This window comes from Mixophyes fleayi, chromosome 3 (assembly GCF_038048845.1).
Source record: "Mixophyes fleayi isolate aMixFle1 chromosome 3, aMixFle1.hap1, whole genome shotgun sequence".
NCBI classification, from domain to species: Eukaryota; Metazoa; Chordata; class Amphibia; order Anura; family Limnodynastidae; genus Mixophyes; species Mixophyes fleayi.
Genome location: NC_134404.1, coordinates 258796820 through 258813224, shown reverse-complemented (window position 1 = coordinate 258813224; position 16405 = coordinate 258796820). Strand labels below are relative to the sequence as shown.

The 16405-nt window shown below is 40.5% G+C and overlaps 1 protein-coding gene across 1 annotated transcript in view; it reads left to right on the top strand.

Moving 5' to 3' along the window:
- Positions 1 to 16405, top strand: part of PCNX2 (pecanex 2) — a 433517-nt gene that overhangs the window by 154304 nt on the left and 262808 nt on the right. The window contains exons 14-16 of the mRNA XM_075203493.1: positions 1185 to 1295; positions 11780 to 11871; positions 14078 to 14187. Of these exons, the coding sequence (XP_075059594.1) occupies positions 1185 to 1295; positions 11780 to 11871; positions 14078 to 14187 (313 nt within the window). The remainder of the gene's footprint in view (positions 1 to 1184; positions 1296 to 11779; positions 11872 to 14077; positions 14188 to 16405) is intronic.

Genomic DNA, 16405 nt, shown 5'->3' with positions numbered 1-16405 from the left:
CATGTTGGCAATTTTTTTTTTATCGGCAGTTAACTTTTCCTCAGTTACACTTCTTTTTCGCTTCAACACGGTAAAAAAAATTTGGGTGTGTGTTTTTTTTTTTCTGATTTAAAAAGACTATGTACTTTTACATCGGCTTTACCAGATGACGTACTGGGAACACTACCATGAGGACTGGTGCCAGCACCTGCTTGTTGATTCTGCTCATATGTGGACTGCTTTTAATCCATTTTAATGAGCCCAAAGCACTTGTAGTGCAAAATATTGTATTAGATAGCTACTGCTGACAAATATGACTTTTTGTGACAGCCAGAAAAATTAGTGTAAAACACTGGAGAATATGGGAGACCCCAAAGCACTTGTAGTGCAAAAAATTGAAAAATAAGCCTTCTCTATCCTCCTCTCTTCCTGCTCTAACAATTGGTAGATTCAAAATGAAAGAATAATAGAAAGAATAAGGTGTACAATTATTGCTCTTTCACTGCGCTAATACAGCCTGTGACCTAACCCTGCTCTCCCCCTCTGTTAAATGGCAATGGATTTCTGTGGAGGCTGGTATTTATGCTTTTTTAAATCTCGCGAGAACCGAGCTCAGAAATACGAATACGTCGCGATGACGTTTTGCCTCGATTTAGATTCCGAATGGGCGGGAGAGTACCGAGCCTGCTCGGCTCGGTACTTGGATAGGTGAAATTCGGATGGATTTGGATCTCGGGGAACCGAGCCCCCCCATCTCTAATTCTAACCAAACCCAGAGATGGCTCAAGCAGAATGTCACACATCCATCTACTAGAGATTGTTGTGTCTGTGTGATCAGAGTGGAATCAAGTTTGTGGAATATTTTCTGTATCTGAGCTCTTTGTCCACTGAAGAAAGTAATAAATGATGTTGATTACAGTTAAGAGTTGTAATTCTACTGCTGTCTGTTGACATGGATTTTGTTTTGCTGGCCATCTATCACTGGCCACCTGTGGTATGGGCATTGCATTTCCTACTACTTAATTTCTAAGCTTTAGTTACATTGGATTTTACACAAATGACTATACAATCCTTTAAACATTGGTTGTGCTTATAATCATATTACAATATTTTATGTGTCAATGATGTTTAGTTTTATTGTATTTATTTAATGTATTTATTGCTTAAATTGTGCAATGCATCTTCCTGTTTGTTTGTATTTTCAGTGCTTGTAAGTTGTTTTCCCATCATCTCCCTATTGGGTCTTTTTCCTCAAATCAATACATTCTGTGTATATACCCTGGAGCAGATTGACATCCTTATTTTTGGTGGTTCAGGTAAGTGCCATACAGTACTCTTAACATTATAAAATTTTAATTTATGAACATTTCTGTAACCTGTTTTTTATTGTAGTTTTGTGGTAATGTAAATAATTTTAATACTGAGGAAAATGAGAAATATTGGCATAACTAAGATTTACTGATCTCAATAGCAAAACATGTAAATGGACCCTTACTCCTCCAACCCACTACTTGGCTTATTGAAGTTGCACATACCCAGTTAAAGCAAAATGAAATACATCTTTAGAGATCTGACACTTTTACCTAAACCGGGGAATCTGGGTAGAGGAATTGGTAGAGAAATAATCTGTTTCTACAAAACTACTTAGGAGCAACAATGCTTTATGTCTGCCAGCTCCAATCCTGGACTGATTAATTTAACCTAGCTCTGACTCCAGAGGCAAGACAAACTCTCTGTTCCAAATCTAGGCTGCTGCAAGAACTCCTGTTCCAGCTCTAGGGCTGCGTCAGAACAGCTTCAATATGGTACAAAGAGTGAAAAGCACAGAAAGATGTACCTAAAAGAGAGAGAGAGGTAGCACACAGACACAGCACAGGGAAAAAAAACATAGACCTCGTTCTGAAACTAACCATGCTGACGTGTTTTGACACTTAAGAATTTATCAGCCGAAGTCGGAACATGGCTTGGACACTACAGGTACCAAGAGCAGCTCTATACTGAATCCTTTACTTACATGTATGAATGGTGTTAGTGGAAGTTGCTTCCTACAACCAAGTATACTGTACCAGTTAAAAAGCATAGCAATGATTGTGTATAAATTCTGATTGAATTTATGTTTATATTTAGTGTGGGGCTACTCAGAAGGGGAATACTTTGGTGTGAGTTGGACAGCTTGAGTTGGCTGAGAGATAATCAATTATTTTGCAAGCTAGAGATGTGTAAATTCGAATGTGACAGGATTCACTTCCCAAATTACGTCATTTTAGTTTCCAGTCTCTGTATGGATCCACTCAAATTACATATCATTCTGAAATGGCCTCACAACCGGCCTTAAGGCAACCCAGAGGTTTTTGGGTTCTGCCAATTATTACTGGCAATTCATCAGGAACTATTACACACAGATAGCTCCCTTTACAGCTCTCACTAGCAAGAATGCTAATTCTAAATAGTGGCTTCTGGAAGCCATTCTTGCTTTCAAGCAATTGTAGCAAGCGTTTACATCCGCTCCCATCCTGCAACAGTTAGACTTTTCTCAACCCTTTTATCTGGAGGTTGATGCATCCTCTCTGGGAGTTGGAGCTGTACTTTACCAAAATTCAGTTTCTGTGAAGAAATATGGGTATTAAGCTCAAATTCTCTTTGGGCTATCATCATCAGACCAATATGCAAGCCGAGTGAGTAAACCAAGATCTTGAGAAATACCTTCCAATGTATGTCTCTGCTAATCAAGATAACTGAATAGACTTATTGCCATGGACAGAGTTTTCTCATAATTTTGAAACCCATAGTAGTACTGCTAGGTCTCCTTTCTTTATCCTCTATGGGTATCATCCTTGTTGTCAACACATGTTTGTCTCCTGGAGATAGGGTATGGTTATACACCCATAATCTTAGACTTAAGTTACATGCCATGAAATTTGCACCTAGATTCATTAAAACCCTTTAAGATACTCTAAAACATAAATCTAGTAACCTATAACTTGCATTACCTGTGACTCTGAGAATACCCAACTCCTTTCATGTTTCACTATTGAAACCATTACTTATCAACAGATATTCACCTTCTTGCTATCCTCCACCTCCAGTAATTGTTCAGCAAAAGGAGGAGTATGAGCTTAAGCAAATACTGGATTCCTAGTGGAATCTTGCAGTTTTTGGTAGAGTTAAATGAATACAGTCCTGAGGATTGTTCATGGGTTAAGGCTTCGGACATACATTCACCTAGATCCTAGAAAATATTTCATAAGAAGTATCCTGGAAACCTTTATTGGGTGTTCAGAGCACACGCTTACGAATAGGGGTACTGTCAGGAATCCTATATTTAAATACCTGACTCACTATCTATCTTTCACAGCTGTTGTAAGTTCACTGAAATGCAGTCAGTTGAACGCTGACATTACAGAGGCATGGAGTTGAACTACCAAACAGTATTTTAACCTGCTCTGCCTGCAATTCCCTGTCAGAGTATCAGCTTTGCTGTTCTGAACCTCCTGAGTGTGTTATCCAGTTCACTGCTTGATTCATGATTATTGAGCCTACTTGTTCCTGACCTTTTTTACTGCATTGACTGATTGGTTTTGACCTTTGGCTTTTTCTGACTATTCCTCTGCTTGCTGATTCTGTTTGCCTGTAGTGCTCCACCCACCACACTAAGTGCCATTTCAGTGGTCCATAACCTGGTTACTATACGCAGCCAAAGCCATCCCAATTTGTGGTGGGCTCTGGTGAATACCGGTAGAAAATTAGACTACGCACCACCGCTCTCTGGCTGTGTAAATCTTAGCTGTTTTTAAAATCAATAATGAAGAGAAAATGCAAAAAAAAACGCTCACTGGTTTCTGCTCATAATAAAAAAATATGAAATATAGACTCAATTCAAAATAAAAAGTGATAAATATTTTTGATCTGAGTATTTAGGATAGTGGCCTCCTAATATCTGTCATAACACAAATATAAAGGGCACAAATAAAAAGGTTTATAAAGTATCAAAGGTTACTCATGATATTATTTTCAAAAATCGAATTCCTCAGATAAATGATCACATCCTTTATCTGTGCATATCGTTTTTTTTTTATCTAGATTTAAATACGCCAAATGCCGATTTGACTACCCACTACAGGAACCTCTGGAAAACCACCAATTAACCCAGGGGAATAACTCATTTAATACAGGAAATTTAAAGAGCCACATTTGTTAAACTTATAAATCATACATATCTCACATAGACATTGTTCAAATTATACAGGATTTTTGAATTCTATTAAAATATCTTTTGCCCCTAAAGACTTCAGTCATAATGTGATTTTATTTCATTCATTCCATAATAAAATATTTTCTGAATATAAGGATAGACCTACAATAGCAGATCTCATAACCTGTTACCCTATACTCTAATATTAAGAATTAACTCACTAATCGCTCTCATAATTTTAAATACCAATTTATAGATTTAATATATTTGGTATCTAAAGGTAGCATATTAAAACTAGTCTGCTGTCAAGGTTATATACTATCTTATTGTTATTATATAAAATAATTGGATATCACTTCCTTAGTGGTGTATTTTATAGCCTGAGATCACTAAAATCCTGTGTTCGTAATACAGAAACAAAGGTTAAAAAAATTATACTGTGTGACGACAAACGGTATATAAAATTAGTCTTGAACAAACAGGTACCAAGCAATATATTGTACACATAAGATGACGAATATATCATATATTAGGTTTTCATCTGCTGTGCATTCTGCTTCTTACTCAGTCCTGGTATGCAGTTCTGGTGTGTCTCCCTCTGCTGATTGGAGGGCTGCACTTTATAAGCTCTCACTTGTCCTGCACTCATTGCTAGTGATAGATTTGCATGCTAGCCTCCTGGTTCATGAATCTGTGTTCTATGTGCTTCTGACATTGCATCAGTTGTTCCTGGCTCTGCTTTCATTTGTCTTCTGGTTCCTGATACCTGGCTTTGCATCTTATAGTATGCTGGTTCCTGGCTCTGCTTTCATGTGTCTTCTTGCTACTGATATCTGGCTTGGAATCTGTACAGTATTGATCTAACTCTACACAGTAACCCCAGGCATGAGCTGCAGTAATTATCATTAGCTTACTCTGCAGTGATTGCTGGACTCTGTGTTATATTCCTGCATTGCCTCAAACACTGAAAATCTCCACCTGCATTAATTTAGAGACTGCATTGCCTCTGTGTAATATTCCTGCAGTGCCTCAGAGATTTTATATATATATATATATATATATATATATATATATTTATTTATATATTGTGAGAAGGTACAGCATTCACAGGAATCCAAAACAGGTATGCTGAACCATTTAACTGTTTATTATCAGTTGTCAGGATGGTAAACAGTTCCAACGCTGGTCTGGTTCAGCAATCGTATCCAGTAACAGTACACAAAAATCCCCACCACCTACACCAGGCTAGACATAACTTCCCTGTCCTCAAGCTGGCCATTTACTGGCATCGGTGGTCCCACCCACACATATAGACAGTGCCTTTATCCTCCACCCTAAGCACTACAGACAAATCACAGCAAACCAACCACACCCATGTGGAACTCCTGTGTGCGTGTGTGCTAAAAGAGGATCCCGGGGACTGGCTGTGTTTTTATCAGATCCCTTATAGGGGAACTGTGGCAAAGAGGCATATTTTCCACAATATGTATATATATATATATATATATATATATATATATATATATATAAAATATTGTTTTATTTTCCTGTGTTGTATTCCATTAAGCTTCAAAATGGGATCTGAATTGGTTCTAACTTTAAGAACTGGAATTTTTTTCTTCATTATGCTTTTAATATTTATGTCTTATTATTCTGTAATGTTTTTGACAAAAGACATTAACTCTCCAATTTGGAAATTTCAGATAGGGCCTTTGCAAATAGTTTCTCAGGATAATTTTTATCTCTAAAACCACTTATCCATTTACATGCTGGTGCCCTAAATCTTTCAATTGTCCTTTGGGATGTTTTGTAACCAACATTTATAATGATTGCTTTTGTAATCCATATAGTTATTTCTCTTTCATCCAGTCTGGGGAACACTGCTTACCATGGTGTGTGTAGGGGAGCATGGGAGTTGGCACCTAGCTAGTTAATTTCTAGCACTGCTGACAGACCCCTCCCCTCTATAACTCCCCCTCTGCCTCTTCCTCCTCAGTTTTTTCTAGGTGCCCATGGAGTTAGGCACTGTTTTAGTTGCTGCTAAATTTTATTTTATTTTCTTTTTTTTAGGAAGAATATCTTGGGCAGACCTGGGAATGTGTTCTATTATAGAGAGCACACTCCTAGAAACAGCAGCGCAGGCACTGCTCTGTCAGCTGAGAGCCTGAGGCTCTCACTGGCAGAGCAAATTAGGGTGCTTGAATACAGAGTGACTAGCGGTCTCTCCGGACCGCTGTCACTCTTGGGGCCTCACCTATAACCGGCGCTGCCATTGGGCATGGAGGGCTGGTTGTCGGAATGAAAAAAATGCCGGCGGACATTTTAAAATCCGCGGAGGAGAGGAAACGGAAGGGGGCCATACCAAGATCCCCCCTCATACATAGGAGAGGGCATCGGGGTGAAAATCCGCTGCGGAGACCTCAATTGAGGCCTCCACTACTCTGCCATATATTATTTGTTTTCTTTCTCCTCCCCGCTAATGGGGCAGGAAAAGCACTACTGAGAAACAGCATTATCAGAGGGGGGGGGGGGGGGAGCTAAGATATAGAGCTCTCCAGGGAAAATTGGACTAGCCCGGCCTTTTGGTGCCAAATAGAAGCCCGGGAAAGGACGCAGAGCAGAGGGAGCAGGCACCAGGCACTGCTGTTGGACTTCTACCCTGTTTGGCCTGTGGCTAAGTATCTGATTTATTTAAACATATATTATTGTATTGCTGACTGCACAGTGGGCTAGGGGGAGTTATATTATAGTTCTCCCACTTGCCAAGTTATTTTATTTTGGTTTAACAATTTACAAGGATAACTTTTTTCATATTATTTTCTCTGCTGTCTCTAGCTCTCTAACAGCTAAATTTAAGTCTGTGTGTTTGGTGTGCCTTCCTTTGTAAAATGACAGATAAAGGAAAGTACCTAAAGTAAAGTATTTCACATGTTCAAAATGTAATGCAAAATTACCTAGTGGGCAGAAGGACCCGTTGGCACTATGTTCTGTCTGCGATGCAGGGGGTCCTCCTACGCAATCCCAGCTTGTTACAGCCCCACTGATGGAGGAACCGGCCTGGGTGGCCTCCCTGACACAGTCGGTTTCCTCTTTAGCACAGATGGTGTCACAGTCCAATCAGCTGATGTCTACTGTGGCAGCCGCGGTGGCTAATAGTGCTAGTACGCCTTTGGGCCTCCCTGCTGTCACAGGTTCTTTTGAAGAGTCTATGCCAGGACCTTCCTCATTGCTTACAGACCAGGCCCCTGTTCCCACCGAACCGGCATGGTCCGCAGCATTTATAAAGGGTTTGGATAAACTAAACCAGTTACTTGAATCCCCAAACATCCCGCCTGCTAAAAGGAAGAGGCCTAGATCCACTAATACCCTTATGGTCCTTTCAGACCCAGAGGGGGTTTCAGAGGAGGAGGGGGAAGTGTATTCTGATCCTGACCAGGGGCAACCTTTGGAACAGGAAGAAGACCCTAAAAGCCATTTTATTAATGATTTGGTTTTAGCGGTAAGAGAGACGTTGGACCTCCCAGAACCGGAGGATCCTACTTATAGAGACAGAAGTCTCTTTAAGAAGGCCAAAAGGAAGGCTATTCGTTTTCCCCCTTCTGTAGAACTCAGAGATATTGCAGAGGGAGCCTGGAAACAGCCTGATAAAAGGTTCTCTGTTCCCAGAAAGTTCCCTTCCCTGTATCCATTACAGGAGGAAGAAGTGGCCCGCTGGGAGAGTATTCCTAAGGTAGATATTCCAGTAGCACGTTTGGCCAGACACACTTTACTACCAGTCCCAGGTTCAGCAACTCTGCAGGATGTCAATGATCGCAGGGTGGAATCCCAGCTAAAATCTATATTTGTAGCTGCGGGTTCTTCCTTTAGACCCACATTTGCTTCAGCTTGGGTTGCTAGAGCCATGAAAACATGGGCAGAACATTGGCAGAGGCCTTACAGGACTCGGATTTACTTCCCATGGCTTTGCATCTGAAAAAGGAATCGGGGTACCTTTATGAGGCGGCTCAGAACTCAGCGTCTGTGTCCTCCTCTATTCAGGCTGCATCCATTTCAGCAAGAAGAACGTTATGGCTGAAATCCTGGGAAGGAGATCCGGAATCAAAAAAGTCCGTTGAATCCATTCCTTTTTCAGCAGCAGGTTTGTTCGGGCCGGAATTGGATACTATGATTTCCCAGGCAACAGGGGGCAAAAGCAATTCTTTGCCTGTATTTTCAGGTAGGGGCAGGACTCCTCGGGTCAGCTCCTTTCGTCAGCCCTTTAGAGGGATCTCCTGGCCTAGAGGACAGTCATTTAGAGGTAGACAACCAAATGCTCGAGGCTCCTCCGTCAGGGGTAGATCCTCGTTTGCGGCTAGGCGCCAGGCCTCTAGGACACAGGAGAAGCCTGCGTCCTGACGACCACTCTACTCTGCCAGAGGTGGCGCCGCGGGGGGAGATGTCTGTCTTTGTTCGGGAACAGTGGGCAGCGTCATCCCAAGGCACTTGGATTCGAGGTATTATAGCAAGGGGGTACATGATAGACCTGCTGGGTCCGGTACCACATTTTTTTTTTGTAACGCCGCTACCCCGAGAGCGATCAAGAAGTCAGGCAATACAAGTTTGTGTCATCTCTCTTATTTCACAAAGAGTCATCTGCAGCCTAAGATTCACAGTGGGGTCCTCCCATTACCAGAGAGGTTGGGGGAGCGGTAATCTTGCACCTCTGGCTCCGTGGACCTTGGTCGGTTCAGGAATCAGCCTTACCAATAAATGTGTTACAGTTGTAGGCAATTCTTTTAGCCCTTCGGGAGGCCCAGTCCCTCCTTTAGGGCCACCCTGTCAGAATTCAGTCCGACAATGCCACGGCTGTGGCATATGTCAACAGGCAGGGAAGAACCAGGAGTGCAGCCGCAATGAAAATTGCAGCTCAGATTTTTTGTTGGACAGAACAGTAGGTTCCGGCAATTTCGGCAGTATTCATTCCAAGAATAAGGAATTAGGAGGCCGACTATCTAAGTCAAAATCAAATGATGCCGGGGGAGTGGTCACTCCATCCAGATGTATTTCAGTCTCTAGTTCAGAGGTGGGGTCTTCCGGATATAGATCTCATGGCCTCCAGATACAACAAGAAGGTTCACAGGTTTTTTGCAAGAGCAAGAGATCCCTTAGCGGTGGCAGTGGACGAAATGACGATGTCATGGGAGCTCAGGTAGGGATACCTGGTTCCTCCGATTCCCATGCTTCCTCGCTTGCTCAGACGAGTAATGCAAGGGGGTGTTCCGATAATACTAATAGCTCCCTCATGGCCACGCCGTGTGTGGTACGCAGACATAATCTCTATGGCGATAGGATAAGGACTTCGTCTTCCGTCTCGAGACGACCTCCTTCTTCAAGGTCCCTTCCGTCACCAGAATTTTCCTCAGCTCAGTTTAATGGCATGGCTGTTGAAGCCAGCTTCTGGAGGGCTAGGGGTTTTTGCTCCAGTGTAGTTAACACTATGATGCAAGCTCAAAAACCAGTTTTGGCTCGCATCTATCAGCGGATTTGGAGAGCCTATATCAGATGGTGTGAAAATAGGTCATATCACACGTCTTCCTTCCGTCTCCCTCGCTTATTGGCTTTTCTTCAGCATGGGCTGGAAGCAGGTCTTCATTTAGGTTCCCTAAAGGTTCAGGTATCGGCACTGTCAGTCTTTTTTCATCTGAAATTAGCAGATTTGCCAGATATCAAGACTTTTCTTCAGGGAGTCTTACATAGTCAACCTCCCTACGTTTCACCTACAGCACCAAGGCATCTTAACCTGGTACTGGACATGCTTAAAGGGCCTCCCTTTGAACCTTTACCTGAGGCAGATTTTAGGTGCTTGACCTGGAAGGTTGTTTTTCTTTTAGCAATTGCATCGGCATGTAGAGTATCGGAATTGGGAGCTCTGTCTTGCCGGGAGCCATATCTGTTTTTTCATGAGGACAGAGCGATTTTGAGAACACTCCCCTCTTTTGTTCCAAAAGTGGTGTCCTCCTTCCATTTGAACCAGGAAATTGTAGTTCCGGTTTTTTCATCTACTTCTCACTCTGATCGGCAGTCTATGAAAAAGTTAGATGTGGTCAGGGCTCTCCGTATTTATGTCAAAAGAACATCTCAGATTAGACGAACCGATTCTCTGTTTGTCCTGTATGATTCTAACAAAAGAGGCTGGCCAGCCTCTAAACAGTTCATTGCAAGATGGATTACGGCAACTATTAGGCAGTCTTACATAACAGCTAACCGGCCTGTGCCGGAGAGACTTACGGCCCATTCCACCAGATCGGTAGGGGCGTCGTGGGCAGCGAGAAATGGGGCTTCTGATGACCAGCTTTGCAGGGCAGCCACCTGGTCTTCTGTCCACACATTTACCAAATTATCAATTTAATGTATTCGCATCCGCAGATGCAGATTTCGCTCGTAGTGCTCTACGAGCGGGGTTTTCAGAGCGGTCCCACCCTTAGGGGGCTGCTTTAGAACGTCCCCATGGTAAGCAGTGTCCCCCAGACTGGATGAAAGAGAAAAGAGGATTTATATACTTACATTAAATCCGTTTCTCTGATTCCGTCTGGGGGACACTGCGATCCCTCCCTTCTGCTTTTCCTCTGTGTGCTCTTGTTTGATTGACCCTTCTCCTTGGGGCTTTTTAAATTAACTGAGGAGGAAGAGGCAGGGGGGGAGATAAAGAGGGGAGGGGTCTGTCAGCAGTGCTAGAAATTAACTAGCTAGGTGCCAACTCCCATGCTCCCCTACACACCCCAAGGTAAGCAGTGTCCCCCAGATGGAATCAGAGAAACGGATTTAACGTAAGTATATAAATCCTCTTTTGTATCTACTTCTTTATGAAATGTTTAAGTATGTATATAATTATCGATAATCTCTAGGGTTATATCCAGGTAATTCACAATTTGTGATAAATGCTAGGGAAGGTGAGATTAAAAGAACTCTGATTAAAGTGCTGAACAAATACACAAATAAAATAATAGATTTTCTCAACCTCATTCCAAATAAGAAACAAACCGTCTATATAACGCCCATAGAGGTCCTAGTTTCTCACTAAAGCTTTGAGATATTGGCTTTTCTATGTTTGTGTCAGCCCCATTTATAAATTGAGCTTTGTAGCGATGTTTCTTAAAAGTTTTAAAGTTGAAAATAGATGTAATAAATGACATTTTATACACTGGTTTCTGCTTTGTATATGTTGCTATGTATGTTTTTACAGCGATAAGTGCTTCCATTCTTTCTGTTTTCATGTGATTTGGTATTTGAAGAATCATAACAGCTGATGAACGATAGGTTGCCTACCTGTAGTGTACTTACATACATGCACAAAAATCAGGTCTTTTGGGGGATATGGTGACAATACTTTTCTCATGTGGACCAGATGTCATAAATTTCATGAGTGCATTTTTACCTGAGCAGTCCTTTATTTGATTTAAGATAAATGAAATCATTTTCTTCAGTGCTGTACATTAATATGGGCTATCAAATCCAAAATGTTTTTGGCTAGGAGTAAACCAGTTTACATTTTTATTTAATTCCATGTTCTTCTTTAAGGTTTTAGTGGCTAAAATAAATTATATAATGTTTGCATGATTTGTATTGCAGCAACAGTTGGACTTGTGTCAGCACTTTACAGTTTATTTCGGAGCATTTTTGCAGTTTCTCTGTTATACATCTTCTGCAGCAATTCCATAATGGTAAGCTTACATGATTAACAAAAATGTTGTAATATATTTCAATTAGAAAAGTAAATGAAAGCTAGGAAACCTCTTGTGAAGTGACCCTACATTTCCGTTGTTTGACCACAGGCTTATTGATTGGATTTACCAAAATTTCAGTGCTAAACAGCTCTATTATATTATAGGGAGCTGGTGTATACTATTAATACTTGAATCTGATTGATCCAGGTGACACTGAGATCTTACCCACGCAGCACCATATCTAGTAAACTGGGATGGCAGAGCCAAGAGTTATAAGGAGCAGTTTCAATTCAGTGAGAGGTCCCACTGCGCACACAACAGGTTATTACTGTAGAGAAATTTCCACTTATGTGCAAGCAAAAATTGGCAAAGATTTCAACATGAACAGTGCTGCGTAGATGCATCGCACTATGATTCTATGTGACCTTGCAGTAAATTTAATACTCCCTATAGTTTCCATTAATGTTGTGATGCCAAACACCACTATCCCTCTCGTACCAGGCTAGTTGTGGTCTTCACCACTAGCAGCCTCTTTTCCTTTAGAGCTAAACTGGTTGCCACAGTTCTTCTTCACACAGTAGTAGAGGCTTATTTTTTGAGGTTGCTGGCGCAGGAAAAATGGGACACACTAAGGCAAGATCCAAAATTTTCAGGCAGAGATTAGTGGCTACCAAAAAGATGGTCAGGGTCCAAGCAGAAGTCAGGGCAGGAGGCTATAAAACAAATGTTAAGCTCCAAACAGAAGGAATACAACCATGAAAGCATTCCAACAAAGTATTTTACACCTGTCACAGACACCCAAGGGCCTGTGCTGACACAAATGTAGTCAGTCGATCAGCATGCTCCATGAGGCCAGATGATTGTGAAGCAATTATTTGATCGCTAATTTCAATTATCCACCCCACCGCTCAGCAACTTCCATAGTAACTGAGGTATTGCTTCTCCCTGCTGGCCACTCACGGTGTTCAGTGCCTATGCCCACCTCTTCTGAAAAATTATTATGTGTCAATGAATGAAAGCCATCAAGGAATGCGTATTGGGGAAAAAAAGGAATACCCTGTGCAAGTAAAATATATTTAAATTAACTTCACAGCCGCATCAATACAATATATTTATAGCACTATTGCAACTTTGTTTGTGAATGAACAGAATCGCCTCAGTTAAACCCACAATTTTATGTGTAACTATATACATTTCATAATCTGTTATGTAGTAAAATAGTGGATACTACAGCATGCAGAGGGGTAGAATTAAGGGGTGGGGGTTGCCATCATATTTATTTTACTACCCAATTTTAACATGGGCGGCTTTTCCCTGTAAAAGTCTCCCACTCATGGCACAAGTGCATCTTGTGGTCACAGCTGAGAAAAATCCTGAATTAAGGTGCAAAGAGATGGCACATAATGTCCTTTTTATGCTGCTACCCTTACTTACCACAAGGCAGTTTCTCTTCAAAAAGGTGTATGTTCAGTTCTGTGTTATACTCTTTATGATGCTACCTTCTCTATAATGCTGTGGCTAAAGTTCAGTAGTAGAAAATAGACACTCTGTCTACCAAAAGTTTCACTCTGTTCTTTAATACATAACCAGCTAAGTTAACTGGACAGCAGTGTTGTATGTGATTCCAGGGGGTATATTTACTTTTACTGCGGGTTTGAAAAGGTGGAGATGTTGCCTATAGCAACCAATCAGATTCTAGTTATCATTTATTTAGTACATTTTACAAAATGACAGCTAAAATCTGATTTGTTGCTATGGGCAACATCTCCACTTTTTCAAACCCGCAGTTTAATAAATATATCCCCAGCAGTCCTGCTCTCATATCAAATACTGGGTTCACTATCATTTAATTCTGCATTAGGACAGCTTTTGTTTTATAACTAACAAAATAAACCTAGCAAATAATACCTTTACTTTGATTATTAAAACTGGTCAATGTTGAGACCTTAATGATTCTGAGCCAGTAGGGTCCAGGCGTAAATTACTCCATTGCATGTTTGAGCCATTGATATAATATAGTATGATAAAACTGACTTTTTCTCATGGTACACTAAAACATTGTTTATTTTCCAACATGCTTGAAAGATATTATTTATATATTTCCTTACAAATAACATGTTTATGAATGTCTGTTTAGATATCACTTTGGAAGTTATAGCTTGCATTATGATGTATTACTTTTTGTTTTATATTTGGTTATTAGGAGCCCTGGGATATTAGACACATACCACCTCTCTTTTCAACGTTCTGTGGCCTTTTAGTTGCTCTTTCTTATCACTTGAGTCGGCAAAGTAGTGACCCCTCAATTATAATGTAAGTACAGCATTCTGTATTTAAGGATAATTACTTCTTAATCAATATAACAGATTTCTTCATTAAAGTGGTTTTATTGAAAACAAAATCATCCACATTTATTTAGTTTTCCTTTCAACATATAAAATACTTTGTAATTAGAGAAAAACGAAATAGTTGTTATCAAATCTATATATTAATAGCATAAGTACAACATTTATGAACGACTTATTTCTAGGATGCAGTTGACTGAGCACATCATATACCAAATTAAAGATCTTTGTAGATTTGCAGAAAATTGGCATTGACTTTGTAAGAAGTCTCATTGTATCAGAGTTTTTTCACAAAAAGTTTGCCCTTCATTTGCAACTATGCATTACCATTGTTCTCTGGAAAAAGTGACAGTTGGCAATACATCTGTGCTCCTGCTGATTGCTCTGGAAACTGTGACAGTTAGTGAACTTTCCCTTTCCACCTGCAGGGCGACCTGGAACATGTGACCTGCTGGGTGGTCTGGGAATTGTGACAGTTATTTGCAGCCCTGCTGGGTGACCTACTGGGTGGTCTGGAAATTGTGACAGCTATTTTCAGCCTCATATATCAGCGCGTCTTGCGGGGACCATGTCCAGCAAATGTAACTTTGATGGAAGAAGTTATACATATATTGTAGTGTATAAAAAAATTCTTTAGTTCCTTTAATATAGTGAGTGATAATATAGTTATTTATTCATTAAAACTTCTACGTGTAATGTAGTATTAAAGTATTTTCATCGTTTTTCAATAAGCATTGTCTAAGCGATTTGTGTGGTTCCGAAGCACAAGCAATTTATTTAGCAAAAGCAAAAGTTTAGCAGTTCAATAAATAAGTAAGGTACAGTACAGGCGATATATTATACATACATTCATATGCCGCGCCCGCTGTGCTCAGCTGTGCTCCGCTGCTACGAGCTACAGTACTTTAGTCCAGAAGACTGTGGTCAGAGATGACTGTTTGAGCTGGTCCCAGGGAGCTGCATATAAACACTTAGTGATACAGTGAAAACAATGCAGATGAGTTGGCTTGCTTCCATAGGTTCTGTCTTCAGGAGGGTCCAGTGCAATACAGGTCATTGGCCAGTTCAAACAACCCCCTCCAAGGGTGGGGGTTAACATTCCAAGCGTGGGGGTCTACTCTCCAGATTATGACTCCGATTTTCCCACCCAGAATCCAGTTTAAGCTAGTCTATTTACATTACACAGACAGTATCCTTTTAAACATTTATTCCCTAACATCGCTACCTAGAGTATGCAATGTGCGATCCCTTTGGCGATTGAACCGGACAACTGCGGATAAATAGGGGATTAAAATGAACATGACATATTTCCTGTAACCTGAATCTTAAATTTCACTAAAGTGTACATATAACTTTATAATATATATAATCATAAACCAAATACCATCTGCTCATAAATGACTGTGGAATGGAACCATTATGAATATGACATATATATATATATATATATATATATATATATATATATATATTAAAATATAGATGGTGAAGGGCGGCGCCTTCAGGTGTATACAATGTATATAAACATATAAGCACAAATGTACACAAAATAGTCCAGAGGAGTTAGAACAGGACGGTGTCTGTATATGCACCGCAGGTAGCTAAAAATCACTGTAGTACCTGATAAAGATATTCTAAAGTTGATCGTGCAGAATAAATCGAAGTGGTGTGCGTACCAGATATATAAAATCAAACCGCTTATCTGTAGTAGCTCCTTAGAAATCCCGGAGTATGATCTGCAACCAATTCTCCTTAGCGATGGATAAAATGTATGTTCTAAAACAACCGCGACACCAAACTTATCCGCATAAAACACGTTGCTTCCTTAGTCACAGTTCTGCTGGTTACAGCGACGGGTCTCTGGTGTCTGCAGTCGCCACACTGTCAGCTCGTGTATTCCGCTGGTTTGAATGTAAATATTTATATATATATAAATGAATGTGAGAGTGCGAGCGTATTTTATCATGCGATCGCGCCATGTCACGTAACACGTGGCGTACTGATCGCAATCACACGGTAAAACAATATTCATCAATATACTTTCTTTCATCCAATTATATGACTTTGACAGCTCCACTCTTTGATAGTACAATAAACTATCACCTTAAAAATGTTATATGCAGGATCTCAGTACCACGTTTCATTGCTCTGTAATGTAAGTCTCCTTTGGTGTATGACCACGCTGT